The 27,756-nt window shown below is 41.6% G+C and overlaps 1 protein-coding gene across 2 annotated transcripts in view; it reads right to left on the bottom strand.

The window, feature by feature from the left end:
• Positions 1-27,756, bottom strand: part of BLM (BLM RecQ like helicase) — a 92,533-nt gene that overhangs the window by 32,948 nt on the left and 31,829 nt on the right. The window contains exons 5-14 of one of the 2 annotated variants that reach the window (XM_088829610.1): positions 25,959-26,080; positions 22,077-22,209; positions 20,461-21,167; positions 18,212-18,403; positions 16,656-16,774; positions 15,626-15,739; positions 12,746-12,844; positions 12,370-12,518; positions 1,710-1,816; positions 15-175 (exon numbers count right to left, since the gene is read on the bottom strand). In XM_088829610.1, the coding sequence (XP_088685736.1) occupies positions 15-175; positions 1,710-1,816; positions 12,370-12,518; positions 12,746-12,844; positions 15,626-15,739; positions 16,656-16,774; positions 18,212-18,403; positions 20,461-21,167; positions 22,077-22,209; positions 25,959-26,080 (1,903 nt within the window). Of the gene's footprint in view, positions 1-14; positions 176-1,709; positions 1,817-12,369; positions 12,519-12,745; positions 12,845-15,625; positions 15,740-16,655; positions 16,775-18,211; positions 18,404-20,460; positions 21,168-22,076; positions 22,625-25,958; positions 26,081-27,756 lie in introns of those variants that run through there. The other variant, XM_055417865.2, reaches the window with a different exon arrangement.

The raw sequence follows: 27,756 nt of genomic DNA, 5'->3' as shown, positions 1-27,756 counted from the left end.
TTAAGAGATGCTACCTGGCAGCCATCCTGATTAATCCACTTGTGCTGTACTTCATCTCTGGCGGAGTCACTGAGGCCGGCGTGATAAGCCAGGGCAGCAAGGCCATCCTTCTGTAATGTTTCAGCCATTGTGTCACATTCGTGCCTGGAGAGGCAGTAAATTATCCCTGAGTCATCTGCCAAGAAACCAAAACAGTCTTGTGAAATGAGAACATGTAACATAAACAACGACGTAACTTACATGATGTTCTTAGAACTGTCTGAACTGTAAATAGACCTTCAGTTTTCTGACAGCAGAGGAGAATCACATAGGTAGAATAAATCAAGCAAGGAATAACATGTGCTGGAAATGACAAGGTTTGACTTGTAATCTTGTTCCTCCAAACTGACCTGGAGGCACCCTGGCTCTGTTTCTCACTGGTATACAATAGGAAGGCACTTCTACACAGACTTTGTAGAAAGCATACGGTAACATGTATCAAGAGCCTTAGAAATTCTCCTTCCTTTTGACGCAGTTTCCTTCTGGGAAACAAATCGAAGAAATAAAGTGACCCAAGGATTTATTTAAGAAGTTCTGTTTACAATATTTGGCCACATTGTGCGGCATGCAGGATCTTAGTTCCCCAACCAGGGATTGAACCCTGGCCCCCTGCAGGTGGAAGTGCAGAGTCTTAACCACTGGATCACCAGGGAAGGCCCTACAGTTTTTAAGATTAAAAAAAAATTTTAAGGGCCAACATAGGACATAATTAAGAAAGAAAATTACAAGCAGCCATTCAGTGATTTCTAAGTTTTTAAAAAGACATGAGAAAATGTTTAAGGTGTAAAAGAGGTAAAGGGTAGAAAACACTGTATATACAGTAGGCTAATGGAAAGAAAAATGCACACAGAAATTACTGGAAGGAAGTAAGCCAAAATGGTAATAATAACTTAACTTGTCCTATGGTAAGGTTTGTCTTTTGTTTCTTTCTTTCCTTCCTTTCTAAATTCTCTTCACTATATTATATTTACTGCCATTTGTATGAACGTTATTTTTAAAAATTGGAAAATAAAAGGCAGTAAAGAAAAAGACACCTCTCTGTGGAAAAGCCAAGGATACAGATACACACAAGGCTATTTATATTAGCTCTCTGGGTGGTGGGGGATGGGGGGGATGGAAAAGGAAATTTTTTTGGAAATGGGGGATGGAAAACTGACTTTTTCCTTGATCTATCTCTGTATTATTTGATTTACTGAAACAAGTGTGTATACTAATTAAAAAAAATAAAATGGAGATGTTTAACAACAACAAAGAATGCTCCATGGAAAAGTAGCTAAGAGGTTACATGGAAAACTACCATGAATTTCGGAATCTCATTTCAGTTAACAGGACTCAAAGGCAGACACACTTGGGAGAAGGGACTAGAACATAGTTGCATAATTCACACACTGATAGCAGCCAAAAGAAAGACTGAAACCACGAATAATACAGGTGTGTAGGAGGGGGTATTTAATATGTTTTTTATTAGGGGTTATTGCTAGCAAACCAAATAAGGTTTTCTAATTTTCAGAACTGAGAGAGTTGAAATATTCTGCGCTATAAACAGCAAGTTAGTGCTACCATGATGAGAAAAGAAATGCTTAATATGCGATTTTATATATTCAACTGTAGTACTAAAAAGACATTTACTTATCTCTTCTAGACATAATTCATCACAAGGCTGTACTCACGTGGGTGATGCTTTCTGATCCATTCCAAGCAATCAAATGCCACCTTTTTAGGTTTTTTGGGTAACACGTAGTATTTTAGATTGTGTCTGTTGAAGCTCATGCTAAACCTAAAAGAAGTCAGAAACATAAAATTTCGCTATAATGAGAAAATATAGGTTTCAGTTCATTTCAGTCGCTCAGTCGTGTCCGACTCTTTGCGACCCCATGAATCACAGCACACCAGGCCTCCCTGTCCATCATCAACTCCCGGAGTTCACTCAAACTCACGTCCATCGAGTCGGTGATGCCATCCAGCCATTTCATTCTCTGTCGTCCCCTTTCTCCTCCTGCCTCCAATCCCTCCCAGCATCAGAGTCTTTTCCAGTGAGTCAACTCGTCGCATGAGGTGGCCAAAGTATTGGAGTTTCAGCTTTAGCATCAGTCCTTCCAATGAACACCCAGGACTGATCTCCTTTAGAATGGACTGGTTGGATCTCCTTGCAGTCCAAGGGACTCTCAAGAGTCTTCTCTAACACCACAGTTCAAAAGCATCAACTCTTTGGCGATCAGCTTTCTTCACAGTCCAACTCTCACATCCATACATGACCACTGGAAAAACCATAGCCTTGACTAGATGGACCTTTGTTGGCAAAGGAATGTCTCTGCTTTTTAATATGCTATCTAGGTTGGTCATAACTTCCCTTCCAAGGAGTAAGCGTCTTTTAATTTCATGGCTGCAATCAGCATCCACAGCGATTTTGGAGCCCAAAAAAATAAAGTCTGACACTGTTTCCACTGTTTCCCCATCTATTTCCCATGAAGTGATGGGACCAGATTAGCCACTTTCAAAAACTGAACACTGATTGGGCTTCCCTGGTGGCTCAGTGGTAAAGAATCTACCTGCAAATGCAGGACACACGGGTTTGATCCAAGGTCCAGAAGAACCCACACGCTTCGGAGCGACCAAGCCCATGCGCCACAGCTATGGAGCCTATGCTCCAGAGCCTGGAAGCTGCAACTACTGAAGCTCAGGCGCCTTAGGGCCCGTGCTCCACGAGAAGCCACTGCAATGAGAAGCCCGTACACCACAACTAGAGAGTTGCCCCCACTCCCCGAAACTAGAGAAAAGTTCTTGCAGTAACAAAGACCCAGCACAGCCAAAATAAGTAAATGAACAAAATTATTAAAAAATTAAGCACTGGTTTTCTACAGTGCAATCAAGTTGTCTTAAAGTGAATGTAACTACTGGCAACTTATATAATAAAATACAGCTGGAAGTTAGGTTAAAGATTAAGAATGGTGATAAGGAGGGTATGTCTACGGGACTCGATGACAATCAGAAGGACGGCAAAAGAAAAAAATATGCAGAAAAGACAGGAGTTTCCAAAAACAAGGTAGATTAAAAGCTGCTGCTGCTGCTGCTAAGTCACTTCAGTCGTGTCCGACTCTGTGTGACCCCATAGATGGAAGCCCACCAGGCTCCCCCGTCCCTGGGATTCTCCAGGCAAGAACACTGGAGGGGGTTGCCATTTCCTTCTCCAATGTGTGAAAGTGGAAAGTGAAAAGTGAAAGTGAAGTCGCTCAGTAGTGTCCGACCCTTAGCGACCCCACGGACTGCAGCCTACCAGGCTCCTCCATCCATGGGATTTTCTAGGCAATAGTACTGGAGTGGCTTGCCATTGCCAGAGATGGTTAAAACATTATTTAAAAGATGAAGAAATTCATAGAGAAACCATACATAACTTTAGGCTACCAACATCCCCCAATTCTAACTGTGCACAGAAGAGTGGGGGCTTCCCAGGTGGTGCTAGCGGCAAAGAATCTGCCAGCTGATGAAGGGGATGCTAAGGGACGTGGGTTCGATCCCTGGGTCAGGAAGATCTGGAGGAGGGCATGGCAACCCACTTCAGTATTCCTGCCTGGAGAATCCCATGGACAGAAGAGCCTGGTAGGCTACAGTTCATGGGGTGGCAAAGAGTCAGACACAGCTGAAGCGACTAGGCACGCCTGCACACCAAGAGTGGAGAGCGGGCTACACGGCCCCAGGAGGTGAAGTCTGCAGACCCTGATCACTGCCCTGAGCTCTGTGCTCAGAGGGGCGTGACTGACTCTGAGACGGGTGTGCGCTTGGTCCTTGCCCTTCGCTCTTGTCCCCCACGGCCCCTGTCTCCTGTGTGAGCTCTACCTCTCCATTATCTCCTTTCCTGTGATCCAGGCTCTTCTGTGAACTCTTCCCTTTTATCTCTGTGTACGTACCTGGACCTTCCAATCCTGAAAACAACAAAAGCTTCTCTCGACCCTTCGTATGTTCCACTGCAGCTGGCATCCCACTTTGTTTTCTCCCTCCAAAGGTAGGTTTCTCAGAATCCTCTTGTGCCCCCAACCAACTGGCTTCTGGCATTATCATTCTACCCAAACTGGTTTATCAGAGCTTTGAGAAACTGGAGAAGGATGATGGACTTGTTACAGGGTCCTTGGCCCTGGGGAGACCCTGAATCTGCGCCAGGTTCCAACATGGCCCCAGGAAGGAGAGAGAACATGAACGAAGGAGTTAAGGTTAGAGAATGAAGACATCTCAGTGCCTGGGTGGATGGAGGGGAACGAAGATCGTGAACTGCAACAACTGTGGTAAGGAGGTGGTCTATACACAGTGGGTAGGGATCAAAGGAAGGAAAGACGGGAACTAAAACCACTGCTTTTCTGTCTTTGCATCTAAGTTCAAGACAGATGGGTCCAGGTTTGGTTGCCACTGATATCAGGATAAACACTTAATTTTAGTACTAAAGAATGCTTCATATGTGAGGCAGGCATGTTCCTGAGGGGACCACTAGGCACATAAAATGGCCACGCAGCAGGCGGCAGAAATCAACTGCATCTGGTACCTGCCCTGGTCTTCTGTCAGACCTCATCCTCTTACCTTTCCTTGTCACTCTCTGCTGTTTGTTAGCCTTACCAAAACCTACAATCAGCTCTCACACCTGTGGGCTTTCTCCCCACTTACAAGAGAATCAGTTCCCAAAACGCTTGGCTCTTCTCTTCTTCTTCCCCTGTATTATCCTCTTCAGGGACTGCACTCTCATTGCTTTAAACAGCATCCAAATATCATACCTGTGAGTTCCAACTTCACTCCCACCTTAGACCTCTTTTCAGAGTTCTAAACCACAGTTTAACTTCTTCCAAATCAGTGGTCTAAATCTGGGGTACATATACGCCTAAGGGTTCACAAAGATTTTCTAAAGGTACATGAGCGAGGATAATCTTACAGGAATCAATTTCCAGATCCTGTTTTAACATGTATGAATTTTCCCCTGGACTGTAGCCCACCAGGCTCCTCTGTCCATGGGATTCTCCAGGCAAGAGTACTGGAGTGGGTTACCATTTCCTTGTCCAGGGGATCTTCCCGACCCAGGGATAGAACCCAAATCTCCTGCAAAGCAGGCAGAGTCTTTACTGCTGAGCGACTAGGGAAGCCCTTTCTGCTCGATACTCCTGACCATTTTTTCCCTTTTACAATTGTCTCTCACTTTTGAAAAACAAACTTTATTTTTCACCCATTCTAAACTTTACCGTGTGCATGTTCCAGATGTCAAAACCTCCAAACAAAACGACTGAAATGTAGTATGGTGTAGGTGCAACTTTCTCTAATCTAAGTACCCGACACCCCGGGTAGGGATTCCTGTCTCTCAGTGCTTTACACATTTCTGTTAAGAGTAAAGTACAACATTAGGAAAAAAGTATTCAGGCCTTTATTGGGATGATCTGATTTCAGATATACTGACAGGAAGGTGGCGGGAGAGAAGCTGATGCTCACTTTATGAAATTGGCTTCTTTGATTCCTAGGGTCATGAAATGCATTATGCACAGCGTCTTATGAGACGACTGCTAAACGATACTGTGAAACCATCCCTCTTAAGACATCATGTATATGTACAAAACACTCAGAGATCTTTTAGTGCTTGAGATGGCAGAAGATGTGTGGCAGACTGCGGGAAGTCGGTAGATGAGAGACTCGATACACCCATAGACTATTCTGACTGTTCTCAATTAATTATTTACAATCACTGCCACAGCAAAGCAAACTGCAGTCTTGATAAAATTTAGGCATAAAAAGAATTGCCCAGGAATACAAATGATGTAGATAATTTAAAAACTTGATATGATTGTATTGTTTCTTTCCTTCTCTTTGGCCCCTTTTTCTTTCTAGGTAGGAAATAAGCCGGGGAGAAGGCAATGGCAACCCACTTCAGTACTCTTGCCTGGAAAATCCCGTGGGTGGAGGAGCCTGGTAGGCTGTAGTCCATGGGGTCTCGAAGAGTCGGATACGACTGAGCGACTTCACTTTCACTTTCATGCATTGGAGAAGGAAATGGCAACCCACTCCAGTATTCTTGCCTGGAGAATCCAGAGATGGCGGAGCCTGGTGGGCTACTGTCTATGGGGTCGCACAGAGTCGGACACGACTGAAGTGACTTAGCAGCAGCATGATTCGGGCTTAAGCTGGGAATCGTACATGAGTCTCCCTACCGATAGGAATGCTAAAATGATTATACACAAGAATGGCCTTACTGATTTCCCCTACATTTTACACTACACTTTAATTTCAGAACGGTGTTTTATGCATTAAACAAAAAAATTCTGGGTCAAAAAGGGGAGACAAAAGCGCATGCTGGTGGAATCTGAATCCACTATATCACTGGTGGGAATGAAAAATGGTGCAGCCACTTTGGAAAGCTCTCAAAAGGTTAAAAATAGTTACAATATGACCCAACAATTCCACTCCTGGGCATATACCCAGGAGAAATGAAAACACAGGTACAGATAAAAACATGTATGGGAAGGTTACTATGCCTATGTTCAAATCCATTTTGCTCAAGGGTCCACTGTATTCACACAATTTGTTATAATGAAAGAGCTAAATCTCTTAAAGAGTTCATTACATATAACAAATCTTACTTGGCTTGTTGGAAATGGGATGTTTGGAATTAACAGATATTCTAATTAGAGTTCACATCAATTGATAAGTGGATAAATAAATGTGAAATGCCTATTCAACAAAGATTCAGTTCAGTTCAGTCGCTCAGTCGTGTCCGACTCTCTGCGACCCCATGAATCACAGCACGCCAGGCCTCTCTGTCCATCACCAACTCCCGGAGTTCACTCAAACTCATGTCCACAGAGTCGGTGATGCCATCCAGCCATCTCATTCTCGGTCGTCCCCTTCTCCTCCCGCCCCCAACCTTTCCCAGCATCAGAGTCTTTTCCAGTGAGTCAACTCGTCGCATGAGGTGGCCAAAGTATTGCAGTTTCAGCTTTAGCATCAGTCCTTCCAATGAACACCCAGGATTGATCTCCTCTAGAATGGACTGGTTGGATCTCCTTGCAGCCAAGGGACTCTCAAGAGTCTTCTCCAACACCACAGTTCAAAAGCATCAATTCTTCGGCGATCAGCTTTCTTCACAGTGCAACTCTCACATCCATACATGACCACGGGAAAAACCATAGCCTTGACTAGACGGACCCTGGTTGGCACAGTAATGTCTCTGCTTTTCAACATATTATCAAGGTTGGTCATAACTTTCCTTCCAAGGAATAAGCATCTTTTAATTTCATGGCTGCAATCAGCATCTGCAGTGATTTTGGAGCCCCAAAAAATAAAGTCTGACACTGTTTCCACTGTTTCCCCATCTATTTCCCATGAAGTGATGGGACCAGATGCCATGATCTTTGTTTTCTGAATGTTGAGCTTCAAGCCAACCTTTTCACTCTCCTCTTTCACTTTCATCGAGAGGCTTTTGAGTTCCTCTTCACTTTCTGCCATAAGGGTGGTGTCATCTGCATATCTGAGGTTATTGATATTTCTCCCAGCAATCTTGATTCCAGCTTGTGCTTCTTCCAGCCCAGCGTTCCTCACGATGTACTCTGCACATAAGTTAAATAAGCAAGGTGACAATATACAGCCTTGACATACTCCTTTTCCTATTTGGAACCAGTCGGTTGTTCCATGTACAGTTCTGACTGTTGCTTCCTGACCTGCATACAGGTTTCTCAAGAGGCAGGTCAGGTGGTCTGGTATTCCCATCTCTTTCAGAATTTTCCACAGTTTATTGTGATCCACAAAGATTATTAAACCATAAAAAGGAATGACGGGGTTTCAGGTGGTTTACTGCCCAAAACTCCATGCTCCCAATGCAGGGGGCCTGGGTTTGATCCCCTGAATACTGCAACTAAGAGCCGGTGCAGTTATATAAATAATTTTTTTTTAAAGGAATGAAATTCTGATATATGTTACAACATAGATGAACCCTGAGAACATGTTAAGTGAAAGAAGCAGGGCAGAAACAGGAAGGAGAGAATGTGTGGTGACTACTGAATACTAGGTTTTTTTGGGGGTGATAAAAATGTTCTAAACTTAGATTTGCGGGATGGGTGCAGAACCTGTGAAAGTACGAACAAACCAGTAAATTCTAACCTTTAAATGGGTGAATTCGGTGGTGTGTCAAATGTGTCTCTATTTTTTTGTAAAAAAGCTTTGGATCCCAAAATATCTTCACCAAGGGAATACTGGTGGAGACACTGAAATGGTAAATATTATTAGGTCCAGGGCGTCAAGCTCTAGTCATTCTAAATGTTAGGAAACGGAATCAATTTGTGCTCAGCTCTTGTTGCTTTTGGAACTGAGGCACTGTCTTGGGCATGTGTACTAAGTAGTTTATGTGACTTGAAAAACAAAGCCAGAATTTTTTTTTTAATGTAAAAAAATAAGTCTAGTTTGGCCAATTGTTTTGGCAATGAAAACTGGCTTTGCCAATTAGTTTTCATGGTAGTCATGTCTCATTGTTTTAAAGAGCTAATTGGCAGCTGTAAAGTTCTGACAAAACTATCATTAAAAAAAGCATATCACAGAATAAAAACATATGTCAAAAATATACTAGAAAAGATGTACTGAAGCTAATAGTATTTTGATTTCCCCAACTCCTGGATAAAGGAATCATGTGAATGAAAAGAGTAACAAGGATATCTAACAGCCATTAGAAAAGTTTGGTAAAGCATATTTTTAAAGGTATATTTCCCAGAAAAAGTAAAGTGAATAACTAATGATCTGACTTATTTTGCCAGTCAGATGGTTCTGAATTCTTTCCTTTCCACAAAATTTGGAGGACTAAATTGAGATGTCAGCTGAGAGATCATTACAAATAATTTTTGATGACAGATCATTATATAATTTTGGCATATATATCAGAAGGAATTCAAATAACTGAGCATTAATGCTAGACTAAAATGCTTTCCGTTCCTATCTACATGCTTATATGAGCAACACTTCTCAATGCTATGAAATATACCTCTAAAAATAAGAAATATGAACTGACTTGATTGATCCATAGATAAATGTACTGAGAAGAAGTCCTAGCTCATTAAGTTACACATTCCCCATCAAAATTTATCCCTAAGAATTATTTTCAAAAATGTATTTAAGCTGTTCTGATCAGTCATGTAGTACTGTTATATATAATTCATTTGTTCAGTTAGGAAAAAAATTTTACTATAGGAAATTAAAAAAAAAAACAATTAATTTATATATATGTTTTTCTTTCAGGTAAATATGACAGAGTAAGCAATAAGACTTCATGCATAAAAATACATTACCTTAGGGTAAAATTCTATGGGGAAATTGAAAGAGAAACAGTATTCTTTGCTATATTAACTGCATAAATATCTCTTATTTTTCTTTCTCGGTTCATATTATAAGGCCCTGAAGAAAAGGGATGCTGATACTGCTGCTAAGTTGCTTCAGTCGTGTCCAACTCTGTGTGACTCCATAGACGGCAGCCCACCAGGCTCCCCCATCCCTGGGATGCTCCAGGCAAGAACACTGGAGTGGGTTGCCATTTCCTTCTCCAATGCATGAAAGTGAAAAGTGAAAGTGAAGTCGCTCAGTCGTGTCCGACTCAGCGACCCCATGGACTACAGCCTACCAGGCTCCTCTGTCCATGGGATTTTCCAGGCAAGAGTACATAAAGCCAATCAATTTCATTTCCATCCTCATATTTCCCAAAGACGAAGAATGTTATCACAGACTGGCAGTAGGAAAGAAGAGCAGGGACCGTGGCTTCAACCCTAGGGGCACCTGTCTTCACCAGGGCCATGACACCACAGCAGTGGGGAAATTTAATCCAAACAAGAGGTCTATGGGCAGAAAAGAAGATTCGCCCCCCCCCCCCCCACCAACCAAAGAAAGTAACAGAAAGTGTTGGTTAAAATCGTTTACTTTTGACTCAGGGATTTAAATTCCCCCCAAAGGAGGCCTGGCGTGCTGTGATTCATGGGGTCGCAAAGAGTCGGACACGACTGAGCGACTAAACTGAACTGAAATATAGAAGCACCAAATATATTAAGAGTCAACAGACCTGCCCAAATTTTCATATTTCACCCACATTTACCAAAATTCTTCCACATGTTTCATTTATTCATTCTTACCAAGTGCCAAGTATACACAGGGCACCACATGCTAGACTCAGGGAATGTACAGTCCATGACTTTTCCAAGGAGATCTCCCCTACACATCCTTGGGAGAACATATTAGAAGTGTCTGCCTCTGAGCCTATATGTGCAATGCTTACTCAAAAAAGATAGATTTGATACTTCCAAAAAGCTATTCAAAAGATAAATTGAATTTGCATCACTTCTCTTAATTATGGGCATTTGGCAATTAATATTACTGATTTAAAGGAACAGTAGATTGCATCTGGTATCTATTGATGGAAAAATGCTAAAAACACTGCCTATTTTTTAAAAAGGATTTTATAAACCAGTGGAAGACTTGCAGAAGCAAATTCCTAGCATGTGGGTTCTTCACTAGAACCTAAACTTATAAGACATCTTAAATATAAAATGTTGTAATATAAATCAATTATGGAAGAAACGATCTTTTTTCTCCCAAATTTTATAAACACTCATCTGCAAGTGAAATTAAAATACTGCATTCCAGTTTTTGTGATTACCTGCACAGAATTCTGAATACTCTAAAATTATGGGGCTTATGAATGCCAGTTTAATCTGCAAAAGGTCTCTGAAGCTATCTTACTCTCAAACCCCTTCACACTAGGGCGTCCCTCATGGCTCAGATGGTGAAGAATCTGCCTGCTATTCAGGAGACCTAGGTTCGATCCTTGGGTCAGGAAGATCCCCTGGAGAAGGGAATGCTACCCACTCCAGTATTCTTGCCTGGAGAATTTCAAGGATAGAGGAGCCTGGCCAGCTACAGTCCATGGAATTGCAAGAAGTCGGACACGACTGAGTGACTAATACCACCTTCACATCCGTCCCCACATATGGCACTTAAAGAGTTCTTATATAATCCACCAAAATGCTGCTGTTGTTTTTACTGATCATAATATTTATAGAGCCAGCTTATTTTCTTTATTTTCAAGTGAGCCAAGCTCTAAAAATTCACCCCAATACATTAGCAGCCATTATTTCCTCAGATATTCCTCAATCTCAAAGCACCTACTAATAAATCAGAAGGAAAAAATACTTTAACCTTGGTAGACAACAGCTGTTTAAGCAAATGTTTGCCGAGTAAATGGAACCTGTCAGAGAATGTACTTGTCTTTACAAAGTCATACAGAGGTACAAAACAACTCAGTGCAACCTATACTGGGGATATTGTCTTACAGAAGTTTTTGTTATTGAATAGTTATGGATTTGGTGGCAAGAAGAAGCACTTTGCTGTTGAGATAAAAACAAAGTTAAAAAAAAAGCTGCTACATATACTTTCTGGACTGTTTTCAACATCCTGGATATAGTTGAGACTTCAGAGGAAAATGACAAAGCAGTATTGTCTGTCCCTTTCATTATATACACTCTACGACAGCAGTCCCCACCCAACTTTTCTGGCACTAGGGACTGGTTTCTTGGAAGACGATTTTGGGGGGCGGGGGATGGTTTCAGGATTCAAGCGCATTACATTTATTATGCTGCCGCTGGTCTGACAGGGGGTGGAGCCCAGAAGGTAAAGGGAGAGATGGGGAGTGGCTGTAAATACAGATGAAGCTTTGCTGGCTTGCCCACAGCTGCTCACCTCCTGCTGTGCAGCTTGTTAGTTCCTAACAGGCCACAGTCCAGTAGCAGTCTGTGGTCCCGGGTTGGGGTCCCCTGTTCTAGAATACACAGGAGCCAAAATTGGATAAATAAAAGCTAATTACTGAGACCATCCTAAGGTTTAACAGGTATGGCATGCACTTTATCCCTACTTCCAAAATTGGTACTGGGATAAGAGTTTTAATTTTAGTGATTGAATAAAAGCCCCAGGGTCTTGGTTTCCAAATTCTGTTGCACATTGGAATCACCTGGGAATTTAAAAAATTAAAAAAAATACAACAACAATACATACTGGCTCCCAGCTCCTCAAATCCGGATGTAATTGGCATTGGAGATGGAAATACACCCTGGAGATGGAAACGGTTGCCCACTCCAATATTCTTGCCTGGGGAGTCCCACAGAGAGAGGAGCTTGGCAGGCTACAATCCATAGGGTCCCAAGGACTTGGAGACGACTGAAGTGACTTAGCACACACGCACCCCGGGCACTGGGATTTTTGAAGGCTCCACAAATGATCCTACTGTACGATAATTGGGGAACCACAGCCCCCAGGTTTTAAAATGAGTAGCTTTTGACAACTTACACCTGAGGCCTGAGAATCTTCAGCTGAGTGAGTATGTCCTTCTGTACCCGGGGGTTGGCCGTGGCAGTGAGAGCCATCACTGGAACAGAAGGGAACTTCTGGCGAAGAATATTCATTCTTTTGTAATCTGGACGAAAATCATGTCCCCACTATTTGGGGGGAAAAAAAAAAACTGCTTTTTTTTTACTGCTTTTCAGACTACTCGGATCTTCTTTATATAAAGCATACACTTAATACACATATTAAGAACCATATTATTCTTCAGTGAAATAGCAGAATAATTCAATCAATATTTTTTTCTCTCGGCACTCAAGATCTAGATACTGTTGGCGGTATGTATTTACTGGTATGTCAAGACATAGAGAACAGTACTTACCTGACTCACACAGTGTGCTTCATCAATGACGAAACGTGCCAAGAGCCTCCTCTCATATAGATTCTCCAGAGTAGAGATCAGCCTGTTACTCGCACAGACCTAGACGGGAAGTATGTTAGTCAGACATTTAAAACCATTTAGACACATCACCGTAAGGATCTGGTTGTCTTTAAGTTCCACTGTGACTTAAGTTGCATTAAAACCACATAAAATTGGTTCTGATTTCAATCTACGAACTGAATTAGAAAAAGTAATAGAAAATAGCGGATGAGACACTCTAGGATGTTCACCCACATTTAGCAAACAGTTATGTATTAGGTCAGTGCTTCTGAAACAATTTTTCTGCCTCAGTGTATCTGGGAGCCATCACACGTTTATACTGGTGACAGGGTTACAGATGTGTTACATGTGTGCATGCTGTTTGGAGGAATCATATACACACATATGTACAATATATACACACATGTGTGCATGTTCAGTCGAGTCCAACTCTGTGACCCCATGGACTGTAGACCACCAGGCTCCTCTGTCCATGGGATTTTCCAGGCAAGAATACTGGAGTGGGTTGCCATTTCCTCATTCAGGAGATCTTTGAGACCCAGGGATCGAACCTGCGTCTCATGTCTCCTGCACTGGCAGGTGGATTCTTTACCACTGTGCTACCTGGGAAGCCTGTATATATATGGCTTGTACATACAAGCCTGTATGCACATATATTTCATAGCTCAGTCCATAACTGGGCCTAGAAACAATGACATCCCAGTAGCAGTGACCATATCTGGCACCCACATCTTGACAGACATGTCGGAAGGACACAGAAGCCAGTGTGATAGAGCTTTTCCACTGGCCAAACCTAGAACAATTAAAACATCAAAACACACAATGGCAATTGATTATAACCCACTGATTAAGAATTCATGATTTCATATTGATATAAATAAATATGTGGGTAAAATGGAAACCTTGTCCTTACAGGAGAATACCAATTAAATTAGAAGACTCATCATTTGGCACCCAGTATAATAACAACTGGTGGGGACAATAAAACTCAAGTCAAAGTCTCATGAGACATAGGATATTTACACAGTTTCAGAATATTCCACAATAAGAGATCTACAATTACAAAAAAAAATTACATTTATTCTTGTAATGAATAATTAACAACAAAAAAGTAATTTTACAGTGGAGAAATCTGGCAGACATCATATTAATCAAATGAACGAAGTTAACAATACCAATAATAGAATGAATTGACATCAAATGCCTCCTGATAGGCTGCACTGAGAATATATCACCACTTCTGTGATATTCCCCCCAAAATGAACAATGCAAATCTAATCAAGAGGAAATATAAAATCAAATTGTGACAGTCCAAAAAACAACTGGCTTTCACTCAACTGTTAGGATCATGAAAGACAGAAACTGTTTAAAGAGACATGAAGAAAATGGATAATCTAGGATTTTCTTTTGCTATAAAGGATATTATTTGGATAACTAGTGAAATTAGAATAAAGTTTCATAAAGTAGTAGTATTGTAGCAATTAATATTTTCCAATTTTGTTAACTGTACTGAGAATTCCTTGTTTTTAGAACATGCAATGAAGTATTTAGGGCTGAAAGGATATCATGTCTGCAACTTATTCTGAAATGTTAAAGGGAAAAACAGAGAAAGAATGATAGAGCAGTTACAATAAAATGTTACCATATGGGTTTCTCAATGAAAGTTATAGAGGAATTCTTACACTAAATGCATCAGAAATTATGTCAAAAATTTAAAAACATATATATTTTAGTGGGCTTTAATGAAATAACAGAAAAAATATACCGGTCCCTGCTCCCAGTTCCTGGAATAGGGTTCCTGAAACCCTTGTAAATTCTTAGAGCACTGGGGCTCCCCTGGCGGCTCAGTGGTAAAGAATCCGTCTACAATTCAGGAGACAAGGTTCGATTCCTAGATCAGGTATATCCCCTGGAGGAGGAAATGGCAACCCACTCCAGTACTCTTGCCTGGGAAAATGCCATACATGGGGTCACAAAGAGTTGGATGCGACTTAACGACTAAACAACAAGAGCACTGGGAGCACCTTTGGTCCTACTGAGGCAACTCTGGTTGGGCTCCTGGGTGGGAACTGGTCACTAGAAAGACTATGTCAGGATTAAAAGCTTGTGATTTTGAGTCCTACTCCCATCCTCCAGAGAAGGGAGTCAGTGTAAAAATGGAGACTATAATTGATCATACCTATGTGAGGACGCCTCAATAAAATTCCACAAGTATGGGGTTCAGAGAAGTTCTAGGTTGGCAAACACATCCACATGCTTGGGGGGTGACACACCCCAGCTCCACAGGGACAGAAGCTCCTGTGCTCAGGACCCGCCTCGTATGCCTCTTCATCTGGCTGTTTATCTGAAGGCCTTTACCACAGCCTTCAATAAACTGGTGAATGTCGGTAAGTGTCTCCCTGAGTTCTGTGAGCTGCTCTTGCAAGTCACTGAATTCAAGCAGGAGGAGGTCACAGGAACCTCAGATTTGCAGCTAAGTCAGACGGAAGTTGTGGGTAAACTGTGGCTTGGCACCTGGAGCAGGGTGGTAATCTCGAGGGACTGAGCCCTTAACCTGTGGGGTCTGACACTATCTCTGGGTAGGTAGTGTCAGAATTGAGGTAAACTGTAGGACCCTGAGCTGGTGTGACAGAGGACCACTTAATGGAAGCAAAGACCTCCATACTTTTGATGACTAGCGAGTAATATTCTATGTGAGAAGTAAAGGAGAGAAACACAGGAAGGAAAGACTTGGTATTTCCTTACTTGGTAAGGAGAACTGGGTTGTTTTTCTAAAATAGCTGTAATATCATATTTTAAAATAATGATAGAAATACAAACCTTCTCTGGAGTAACATACAGAAGTTTTATAATTGGGTCTTTTTTTGATAACTGGAGGTAAATACTTGTAGCTTCTGAGTCCGTCTTATCACCTGTCAGATATGTAGCTGGAATCTAAGCATAAAAGTAGTAAACAATTTTAAATTTACACATTAATCTGACTCAAGCTTACATTTATCTTTAGGTTTTATAAATATTTTATAAGTCACATATCAAACCTGTCAAAGGAAAGAGAATCTCAACATAATAATCAGTACATAATTTTTAAAAATCCTTGTTTACCATAAGTCAAATGGTCTTCTCACTGTTTATTTCCTTTCCTTTTTCCCTGTTTCTTTACTTTCTTAGCTCTTCAGATTTGTAAGGAAGATAAATATGAATTCAGCATCTAGGAGATTTCAATTCTCATGTATGGCCATATTATTTTTTCAGGTAAATGCATCTTTTGGGTTTTAATGCACAACACTAAAAGGACCACAACCTCAGGAATGGCTGCACAATGGCTACCATCTCTGTACTGAGACATCTTTGGGAAGAAAAATCAAACCAGTAGTCTTGTTGAGGGGTGATAGTTCATAATCCCGAGAAGAGTTCTGTTTGATCACAGTATGTAGGATTTAATAGACTGCATTCATAAACTCTTCTTTACCTCAGCCAGGAGGAAAAAGGACATATGTGTGTGGGCATTTTAAGATATGAAGGGAGTGAGAACTAAGCCGATCTGACAGTAGTAGAAAAAGAAATCCTTCCATATTAGAAAACACAAATTTACATCAGCGATACAGGTTAAAGGTTCTTACTAAAATGCGTTCTTCCTGAGTAAAACCAGATTGAACTCTAAAAAGTCATCTGTACCAGAATTTCCAAAGACTTGTACTTAAATGTAACAACCTAATATAACTGCTGTGTTTTAGTCTTACAGTTCATGAACTATTTAATAAAAAAGGTTACCCAGAGTACTAAAATATAACTGTCTTTAAGTTATGCTATTCTTAGTATTTTTATTATAATTGGTAGTGTTTTAACTTACATCCAAGGAAGTCAGCTTTTGGACTTGATCTACTATAAGTGATCTCAAGGGAGAAATGACAATAGTGACCCCAGGAGAAACACAGGCAGGGAGCTGGTAACACAGGCTTTTACCACCTCCTAAAGGAAATGACAAAAAAAAAAAAAAAATCTGTCAAGTTCTATGTTGAGAGCATGAAGGCAAAATGTACAATGCAAATGACATATACAATTTAAAGTAATTAACTAATATGACACCAAGTGATATTCTCCACGGTGCCAAAATATGCCATATTTGAATGAGAAAAAGTATGTGGGCAACTTAAATGTATAAAAAATATCTTTAGGACAATCTTATATAGGTACATGTGATAGCAAAAGCAAGATTCAGGGCAGGAAACTTAAATGCATCAGAAATACTTTAAAAGTCTACTTCAGAAGGATACCCTGAAAAATGTCCCCTTGAAACCCTAGAGGGTCTTGGAAAGCTTTGAATGAAAACTGCTGGATGAGGAGGGTGAGAATTCTACCACTGAATTGCCAATGCCTCAGACTGCTGGGCGAGACGAATGCCAGGGCCCTCCCTCTGCAGCCTTAGTTTTGCAGTGCCAAACGAGTCAAAACAGAAGACGCAGACTGAACGACAAGTTTATAAAGTAAGGAAAGCTGCTGACTAAACAAACCAACGTCATCTAAACTGTAAGATCAGTTTGAGAAAATTCAGATGCCTAGTCAACGCTATTTAATGACGATGGCGACAACTGATTGCTGGAGTCACAACAAAGGCGAGTAGAGGCAGAGGGAAGACTAGACGTAAGTAATGAAACCCCAGCTTCCCACATTGCTGCTTTCTTTCTTTTTTTTAATTGAAGCATAGGTGATTTACAATGTTCCCCTGCTTCTTATCCTAATGGCTGATTTAATATTCTTACTTGGATGACTGTAAATCACTCAACAAATGTTATACACTTTAACAGCACAATGAAAAGTCTTGGATCTCTTCAAAACTGAAGACAAGAAAGAACTATCTTCCAGGCTTTTCACTTAATCCTCATGACACTCTGTGAAGTGGGTGCTTTGGTATTATTCCCACTGCACAAATGAGGAGCCTGGGTTTGGGGGGTGAAGTGCCTTGCTCACGGCCACACTGTTAATAAGTGGCAGAGCTGTGCTTTGAGCCCAGGGCATCACTCCAAAGCTGATGATTTCAACCACCAGGCCACAGGAGGTTGTGCCAAATAAACTGCCAGAAGTGGTTGTGGTCTCTGACAGTAAATTTTTTGTTCCTGTTTCAGGCTAATTTAGACTAGAAAAAAAGAAAAATTCCCAAAGGAAAATCCTCGATCAATTCAACACAATGAGCTTTGAGGTGAGGATCTTAAAGGGCAATAAATGTTATCATGTCAACAACCAGAACCGAGGACATGAAGTAATATACTTCCCCAACTGTGGCATGGGAGGGCTAGAGGCCCCTCAATGATAGAAATATGGTGTAGGCGTTCTTTTTATTTCTATTAAAGGGCTTTCATTTAACATCTGCCAATGGATTCCTGCCAATTCATATCTAAAAATACATACCAGTGGGCATTAAAATAAAACAGTCTTCGCCAAGCAGTGCAGCATTGATCGCCTCTAGCTGATTAGTCCTAAAATTATGCAGGCCAAATTTCTTATGAAAAATCTTCATCATTTCTTTTGTATGAGGAAAATTAAGACTCTGGAAACGCTCGTGTTTCGGATTTTTGGATGCTAAATTCTGCGCCGTCTTGTCTAAGAAAATAATCAATGTTAAGAGAAATCATGGCGTTGTTGTAACCAATAAGCTTTAGCATTTTAACCCATTGCCCTGCAGAATCGCTGGTGTACGGTTTGCTATAGCACACCCTTCTTTACCTGTTTATCAGGGTTTCCTTGCTGCCCAGTGTCAAGGCCACCAGAGACTTCCTAAGGGCCAAGTTCAAATCTTTCCTTGATTTTTTTTTTTACAGCACCTACTCCTCCTATATATTCTCTCCTCTTTCTCTTTTGAACTTCAAGACAATCATGGGGGGACTTCCCTGGTGTTCCAGTAGCTAAGACCCTGTGCTCCCAATGCAGGGGGTCGGGGTTCTATCCCTGGTCAGGGAACTAGATGCACTAAGACCTGGAATAGTCAAATACATACATACATATTAAGAAAAAAAAAAGACAGTCCTGGGTTTTCTACTCACTTTAACTTCCTTTCCCTGGCTCCATTCCCTCCACCTGTCCTTGAAATTTGGGAGTCTCTGACACTTGGGACTGGCATCAGTAGACATTATTTTTTGGAATTTTCCTAGTCCTTTGACCTTAAACATCGCTGATGTGCAAAGAATGCCCAGATCTCTTTCTTAAGACTAGACTGACGCCCTCCTAAATCCCAGGGCTGCACGCACCTCCAACTGTCTGCAAGATACTTCCGCCTGAATGACTTCCCAACACTTGAAGCTCAGCAAGCCTTAAAATAGCCCTCCTCAGCTCTGCTCCAAATCTGCCTCTGCCTCCTGACTTCTCTTTCTGTTCATAGTGTCACGGCTTTCTCAGTCACCGGGCCTGAAAACTCAGAGTCATCCTAGCTCCCTATGAATCTCCCTCCATCATGTCACTCGCCTCTGCCCCCTCTTCTGCCCCCTCGCTGTCGCAACTCAGGAAGGGTGCCCACAGACTGCAAGAAGTGCTCACTCCAGCTCTGGCAGTTCCTCTCACCCCAGCCCTCAACTGTCTCAAAGGTAACTGCGAACACCAAACATGACACACTCAAACATGACATAGAAACAAATCCATTAATGGTTATTTTAAAGGTCAACAGCATAGCTGTAAGAACAACCTCCGTGGGATTAAATCATCAATGGCAAAAATAGGGAGGACTGCATTTTACAAAACCTTACACATATAAATTTTAAAAAAACCACCTTTTGATAACTTTATAAAGTTAATGTAAGGTTTTAAAATTAATTTTGGCTTTTCTCTGCAGCCTTTACAATGGCTAATTTCACTGTTCCAAAAAGTTCTCTCACTAAACTGTGAGCTCCAAGCAGGCAGGAAGTCTTCATTATCCATCTTTCACTAGGACCTGAGCACAGCATATGGCACATGGTGGCCACTCAGGAAATATTTGCTGAGTGAATTAAAATGATCCTAGAACAAAAAAATAATTTGACTGTAAGAAATTTTTGACTTCTTGGGTTTCTTGCTGCTGCTGCTAAATCGCTTCAGTCGTGTCCGACTCTGTGCGACCCCATAGACGGCAGCCAACCAGGCTCCACTGTCCCTGGGATTCTCCAGGCAAGAACACTGGAGTGGGGTGCCATTGCCTCCTCCGCTTGGGTTTCTTAGGTTGCCGTAAATTTTAGTATTTTGACATAAAACCTGTTCCACTGCTTTATAAACATCATTTTTTATGAATCCAGGATTCTAAAAATACACACAATGACATTTTTTAACATATAAATTCAGCTTTGCTTTTTATCCATCCCCCAAATTGTTAAAAACTTGGCCCTCATGAGCTTTATTGTTTTAGGGACTAAAAAATGTTAATTTAAAGGCAAAGCACATTTGTAATGACTTTTAGAGCTTTACTACAATAGGTTATAATTACACATTTTATAAAACTACAGCTGGTACCCAGACAAAAGAGCAACTTGCTTCTGAAATTGTGATTTGTAATTCATATTATCAGCAGAAATTTGCATAGAAACAATGTCATTCTCAGGCAATGATGATTTGCTATGGTTTCTCTTGTACAATTCCTATTTTGGACAGTTTTGTTGTCAGAGAAAATATAAGCATTCCATTTATTGTAAACTTACCAGGGTAATTCGGAACTGACTCTGAGAAGTCTTTATTTTGAGAAGTAGATGCCCCTGGAAGGCAGTCTGTCTTGGCAGAAGAGGGTCTTTCTGACACTGATTTAACTGGTCGACCTTCCTTAATGGGTGGGTAGGCAGCTGTGGAAGATTTGCTGGCTGCTAAATTTTGCATCACATTTTCCCAGTCATCATCATCATCATCGTCAAAGTCATCTATGTCAAAACTGTCAATCTCGCAAGCAGCCTGGAGCTCTCTTTCCAAGTCATTTATGGAGGTGGTATACTTATTCTGATCTTTCACAGCCGTGCTTGTGAGAACATTCCCTGGGAAATCAGGGCTTTCATTTCTTTTCTCTGCCCTCGGTGTTTCAGCCCAGTTGCTACTTACAAAGGACTTCTGTAAATGGGAACTGAATAGCGGTCTTTCAAAGGGACTCTTCGTGGCGGCTGAGACTCCCGTCTTTCCTAGGGGAGGAGTCAGTAAACGTTCCCGGGTGGACACAGAATTTGAGGGGAGGTGTGGAAGAGTGAACTCCTTCACAGCATTCCCTGCAGGACAGGAAGTACCCTTCGGAAACGCGTAAGGTAAGGAAACAGAGGCCGAGTCCTCCACAGGGCTCTCCAGGGGATCAGGCCTACATCCCCACATAGAGCTAAGAACACTGGCATCACTGGGATCAAAATCCGCTTCAGCTAGGAGTTTCCTTCTGAAGAGAGAACACAGGATGCCAAATTAAGGATGCGTAGTTGGCAATGGTGTGGGCTTTCCTGGTAGCTCAGTGATAAAGAATCCGCCTGCCAATGCAGGAGATACAAGTGTGATCCCTGGGTGGGGAAGATCCCCTGAAGGAGGAAATGGTAACCTTCCCCAGTATTCTTGCCTGGAGAATCAAATGGACAGAGGAGCCTGGTGCGCTACAGTCCATGGGGTTGTAAAGATTCAGACATTACTTAGCAACTAAACAACAACAAGCTGGCAATGGTAGGGTACACACAAGTTTATATTTAGTTTTCATGCCAAATTGGCAAAATATTTCCAACCTTAAAAATCTGAATACAAATGCTAAAGGAATAGTTTGAAAAAGTAAATTAATTTAAGACATAATGTAGAGCACAGGGAACTCTACTCAATACTCTGTAACAACATATGTGTGTGCTCAGTTGCTCAGGCATGCCTGACTTTTTGAAAACCCATGGACTGTAGCCCAGTGGGCTCCTCTTTCCAGGCAAGAATACTGGAGTGGGCTGCCATTTCTTCCTCCAGGGGATCTTCCCAATCCAGGGATTGAACCCAGGTCTCTTACATCTCCTGCATTGGCAAGCAGGTTCTTTACCACTAGTGCCACCTGGGAAGGCCTGTAATAATGTATTTGGGAAAAGAATCTGAAAAAGAATAGATATATGTATATGTATAACTAAATCATTTTTTTGGTATACCTGAAACTAATATAACATTGTAAATCAACTATATTCCAATCACAGAATTAAAAAAAAAGACAGTGATAAGGATGCTACACAATTTGTGGGGCAGAATGCCTGGAAATCTTGCCCTGTATGTTTGACACTTACAGTGTCGGTGGAAACGCAATCAGATCCAGAAGGAGAAGTCAAGATACCTTATGTTCCGCTGCTGCAGCAGCTCGTTCCCACAATCCAAAGCTTTCAGCTCATCATCAGGAACAGCATCAACTAACTTACAGATTCGGTCCATCACATGGATAAGCTGCTGCTGTAAACTTGTCTGTCTAGCTGTAAAGTAATTATGCTGTGAATATTTTTCACCACCAACAAAAAAAGACTTAAAATTTTGAAAGCCCTGCATGTAACACCTGAAGTAGTTTAAAAACAGGATTCTGAACAATAATATATTCTCCCATTATCTGCCTCTGAAATCATCTGAAATCAGACTGGTTCTAATCTGTATTATGAGAGCTCAAAACTGTTATCGTTTCATTTCCTGCTAAATCTTATTATAAGGTAACCAAGGTCACTGTAAGATAGCAAAGTTTTATGATTTTTTTTTTTTTAACTAACTTCAGATGTAAATCTCACCATGCCCACACAGAGTACGTCATACAGTTTGGACAGGTAAGAACTCCACTTGCTGCTCTCGTCTGCCTGCCAACTAGAGCTTCCTAACAGCACGGCACTTACACTTTCCTTTTGGAGACCACTCCCACCCTCCACCCCTACCCCGACCTCCTCAGTGGGCATGTGACGTGAGACAGTTCAATGAGAATTAGATCTTAGAGTTTTTTGACTAACTGGAAAAGAAGACCTCTCTCTTCAACAAGCTGGACTGGCTGCAGGTGGCCAACTCTGCCACCCTGAGGGAAAATATAAGCTTGAAAATAAGGCCAATGTAAGGGAAAGCAGAAAACAGAGATGGAGGGAAATGGAAGACTGAGATAGCGAGACGTGAGAGGCAGGTGAGAAAGAAATTCCTGATAACACCCGTATGGACATATGAATCCAGCCAGCCCACTCCACACTTTTACATTTCAGCTGTGTAACTAAGAAATAGATGTCAGAGGAGGGGTGGCTTTAGATGAAGAAAAGGGAAAAAAATGGGTTAGGGGAGCGATGGGAAGCAAGACACATGCCTACCGACCCCTGGGGCCTAAGGTGTTCAGGTGAAGTAAACAGTTTAGGCAGCTACAGAGGCAAATAGGCAGCTACAGAGGCAACAGTATTCTCAGAGACAATCAGAGAAGAGGAGGTGGCTGCTGGGAAATTTTTGAGCGAGGGAGCCTGCCGAAGGGTCTAAGGAGAGGAAGCGAGGACAGATGAGCATGGGGGTGTGGACACGACCCCAATGAGGGGACCCACATGTCCATGTGAAAACAACTTGGGAGTGAGGACTTTCACTAGTGACTGAGGTAAACAGGGTCGTGAAGTATGAAGCGGTACAAGTGCGCTCGCTGGGCTCCTGTTTGACATCTGTTTTCTCTGGAAAGAGAATGGGCCTTGGATTGGAAAGAGGAGGATAAACAACAGTCCAAAGGAAATGAAAACCAAGACAGGCTCAGAGACACAGTTATTGGAAAGGAGCTCAAGTCTCTTTGTCTAGACAGATTACACCTTAGAGTACAAAGGAAACCTGCAAAAGAAAGTCTCACTAATACATGAGGCGTCTAGTTAATAGGAGAGTTGAAGGGAGCGTGAAGACAGTCAAACATTGTTCTAATTTTCAAAAAAATTCTAAAGGGATGCCAAAAGCTACAGGCTGGTGTTCTTAAAGTTAATTCAAGGCAAAATTCTAGAACATGTTATCAAATGGCTGCTTTGTGAGCTCTAAGAAAAAGAGGAAACAATTACAGAGTTCGCAAGAGTTCATAAAAATACAACAGCCATCTCAATGTAGTTCCTTTTTTGAAAGGATCACTAGACTGGCAGACAACAAAAGCCCCCATTTATTGAAGGCCTGCAGTGCAAGGGGTGCTTTACTTTGAATCCTGACAACAACCAGGCAAGGTAGATACTATTCTTCTCATTTAACAGAAGGAACAAAAACTGAGGTCCAAAGAACCTGAACTACTTTGGCACAGTCACCAGCCAGGAGTGGGAAGATGGAGGCCTGCATACCAGGTCAGCACTGCTCTGGAGCCAACGGCCCAACTTTTTCCTCTTGCTGCCTCAGACCTTCAAATTCTGGAGTCACATGCAGGGACAAGGGAGAGAAACACAGTCTGAAGGTAGATTTGTAACAAGATGGACACGAGGCGGTGATGAATAGACTGCTGTCAGCTGAGAGGGAGGCCGCTAAGGACACTGTGTAGGACTCTGTCCTTGCTCTCGTCTTAGCCAACAATTTCATCAGTGAAACTTGATGACGCAGGAGCAGTATGGTGCAGTGGCTATCAGTGCAAATTCAAGAGCCTCAAGACTGCTGGGTTCAAATCCTAGCTCTGCTGATGTCTAGCTCTATGACCATGAGTAATTATTTAGCTCTCTGGTACCTGGTACCTTGTTTCCTTATTTGTAAAATGGGATAACAGAAACTATCTTAAAGGATCATTGTGAGGATTAAATTAATTAATATTGTAAGGCACTTAGAAGAGTGCCTACATCAGTTATTTCAGGAGCATCTTTAACAATAAATTCAGAGACGAAAATAAACAAAAATTCAGAGGAAACAGGAACCACACCAAGAGATCATTACACATGCATGTGTGCACACACACACACACACCGTAAGTACAGCAACTGTCAAACACACACACACACCGTAAATACAGCAACTGTCAAACACACACAGACACCGTAAGTACAGCAACTGTCAAACACACATCCACACACCCCCTAAGTACAGTACCCATCAAATAAGAATAAAAAACATTACAGAAATACTCATAGATTACAATGCAGCTGTTGGAAAGTAATCTGATAAAAATGAAAAATTCCATGCAAGAGTTAATTTAAAAACTGAGGACATCTCTCAGAAAGCAAAAAAGGCAAGAGATAAAAAACAGAAAAGTTAATTAACAGAGTTCTAATGGTCCAATAGCTGAAGTTCCAGGAAGAGTGAAAGAGAAAAAAAAAAGAAGAAAACCAGGAATAATACCAGGAAAAATTCAAACTAGAAGGAAAACCAGGAATAATACCAGGAAAAATTCAGACTGCTGCTGCTGCTGCTGCTAAGTCACTTCAGTCGTGTCCGACTCTGTGTGACCCCATAGAAGGCAGCCCATCAGGCTCCCCCGTCCCTGGGATTCTCCAGGCAAGAACACTGGAGTGGGTTGCCATTTCCTTCTCCAATGTGTGAAAGTGAAAAGGGAAAGTGAAGTCGCTCAGTCATGTCTGACTCGTAGCGACTGCATGGACTGCAGCCTACCAGGCTCCTCCGTCCATGGGATTTTCTAGGCAAGAGTACTGGAGTGGCTTGCCGTTGCCTTCTCCGAAAATTCAGACTAGAAGGAAACAAATTTCTAGTCCGAAAAAGCCTTTGGGAAACAGAAATCAGGAGTGGGAAGGAGACACAGCAGCTTCTCAAAGCCTTTAGGTGCTACTGGATTATTTACACTAGATATTTAATAGAAAATTAAAAAATGAATGAGAAATAAATCAAGCAAACAAAAAGTATAAATTTTAAGTGAACACCAAACTCAGAGAACTAGGAGGATGAAAGGTCTAGAAATCAGTACCTATAAAAAAGAGGTAAACGATCTAATATTTAGCTCTAGGCACTTCACATTTATCTCACAAAGATTAAAGCTACAAGAAGGCAAAATTTTGGTTCAGTATGAGAAAAAAATTCCTTCTCTATTCTAAAAATGCTACTTGTTAGAGAGTCATTTGGTGAGAAAACAAGTTTCTGAGTTTCGGAGTTATTTGAGCAAATGCTCGTGGTTGGTTATTATGGATGATTCACTATTAGATCAAAAGAAACTACAGATTTATCATCTTATACTATACAGTCACAGGCTAAGAATACAACCTTACTTTGTTTTCAAAAGTAAGCAGCTACAACATGTGTTATGTCTAAAATACTTTTGTACCTTCACAGCTTGTGCTGGTTTCTCGATTAGGCTGCTGTGTGGCCACTTCCTTGGGTTTTGACAAGTCTTCTGATGTGCTAAGACTATCCTTTTTGTCAGAGGTGTCAAGATCCTTCAACATACTACAAATTACAAAAACATTAAACAGATCAGAGTACAGACTAGACCAAATGCATACATTTCCCTCTAATATTTTCCACAACTGGTCAGACACTATGTAACAGAGAAGAGAAACATGTCTTTGTATCTCTATTGTAAAACCTCTTAGGTGGTGGTTTAGTTGCTAAGTCATGTCCGACTCTTTTGTGACTCCATGGACTGTAGCCCACCAGGTTCCTCTGTCCATGGGATTTCCCAGGAAAAATACAGGAGCGGGTGGCCATTTCCTTCTCTAAGGGATCTTCTCGGTCCAGCGATCGAACCCTCGTCTCCCGCATTGCAAGTGAATCCTTTACCAACTGATCCACCTGGGAAGCCCTAGCTGGCCCTCAAAGTTTGCCATCTTTGGCCCTGATATTAACACACATAAACATGGTCATTCTGGCTGGATATAAAAAATACTTTAAAAGTAACAAAATAAATTAGTATTAAATAAGTGTTAAAGAGAGGATACTATGGCAATCCAAAGAAAGCTAACACTTATGAAGGAGAGAGAGTGTCAGTTTACTCTGATTAGGCAATGGAGCTTAGGGTTACTATAAGAACATAACTGGAGATAAAGCTGTAAAGGTAATTTGGGGTCTGCAGAGAGAGGATTCTGAGGGCCAGCTAAAGAGGTCTAGGAATATCAGTTCAGTTCAGTTCAGTCGCTCAGTTGTGTCCGACTCTCCGCGACCCCATGAATCACAGCACGCCAGGCCTCCCTGTCCATCACCAACTCCCGGAGTACACTCAATCTCATGTCCACAGAGTCGGTGATGCCATCCAGCCATCTCATTCTCTGTCGTCCCCTTCTCCTCCCGCCCCCAACCTTTCCCAGCATCAGAGTCTTTTCCAGTGAGTCAACTCATCGCATGAGGTGGCCAAAGTATTGCAGTTTCAGCTTTAGCATCAGTCCCTCCAATGAACATCCAGGATTGATCTCCTTTAGAATGGACTGGTTGGATCTCCTTGCAGTATAAGGGACTCTCAAGAGTCTTCTCCAACACCACAGTTCAAAAGCATCGATTCTTCGGTGATCAGCTTTCTTCACAGTCCAACTCTCACATCCACACATGACCACGGGAAAAACCATTGCCTTGACTAGACGGATCTTGGTTGGCAAAGTAATGTCTCTGCTTTTTAATATACTATCAAGGTTGGTCATGACTTTCCTTCCAAGGAGCAAGCGTCTTTTAATTTCATGGCTGCAATCAGCATCTGCAGTGATTTTGGAGCCCAAAAAAACAAAGTCTGACACTGTTTCCACTGTTTTTCCATCTATTTCCCATGAAGTGATGGGACCAGATGCCATGATCTTTGTTTTCTGAATGTTGAGCTTCAAGCCAACCTTTTCACTCTCCTCTTTCACTTTCATCAAGAGGCTTTTGAGTTCCTCTTCACTTTCTGCCATAAGGGTAGTGTCATCTGCATATCTGAGGTTATTGATATTTCTCCCAGCAATCTTGATTCCAGCTTGTGCTTCTTCCAGCCCAGCGTTCCTCATGATGTACTCTGCATATAAGTTAAATAAGCAAGGTGACAATATACAACCTTGACGTACACCTTTTCCTATTTGGAACCAGTCTTGTTGTTCTAGGAATATAGGAGATACAAAAACATGTTCTCCTTTTTGTGATATATTTTCTAACCATTACAT

This window comes from Moschus berezovskii, chromosome 21, assembly GCF_049115385.1.
Source record: "Moschus berezovskii isolate FMDL1 chromosome 21, NW_MosBer_1.0, whole genome shotgun sequence".
NCBI classification, from domain to species: Eukaryota; Metazoa; Chordata; class Mammalia; order Artiodactyla; family Moschidae; genus Moschus; species Moschus berezovskii.
The sequence above is the reverse complement of the archived record's forward strand: the minus strand, read 5'-3'. Positions and strand labels throughout refer to the sequence as shown.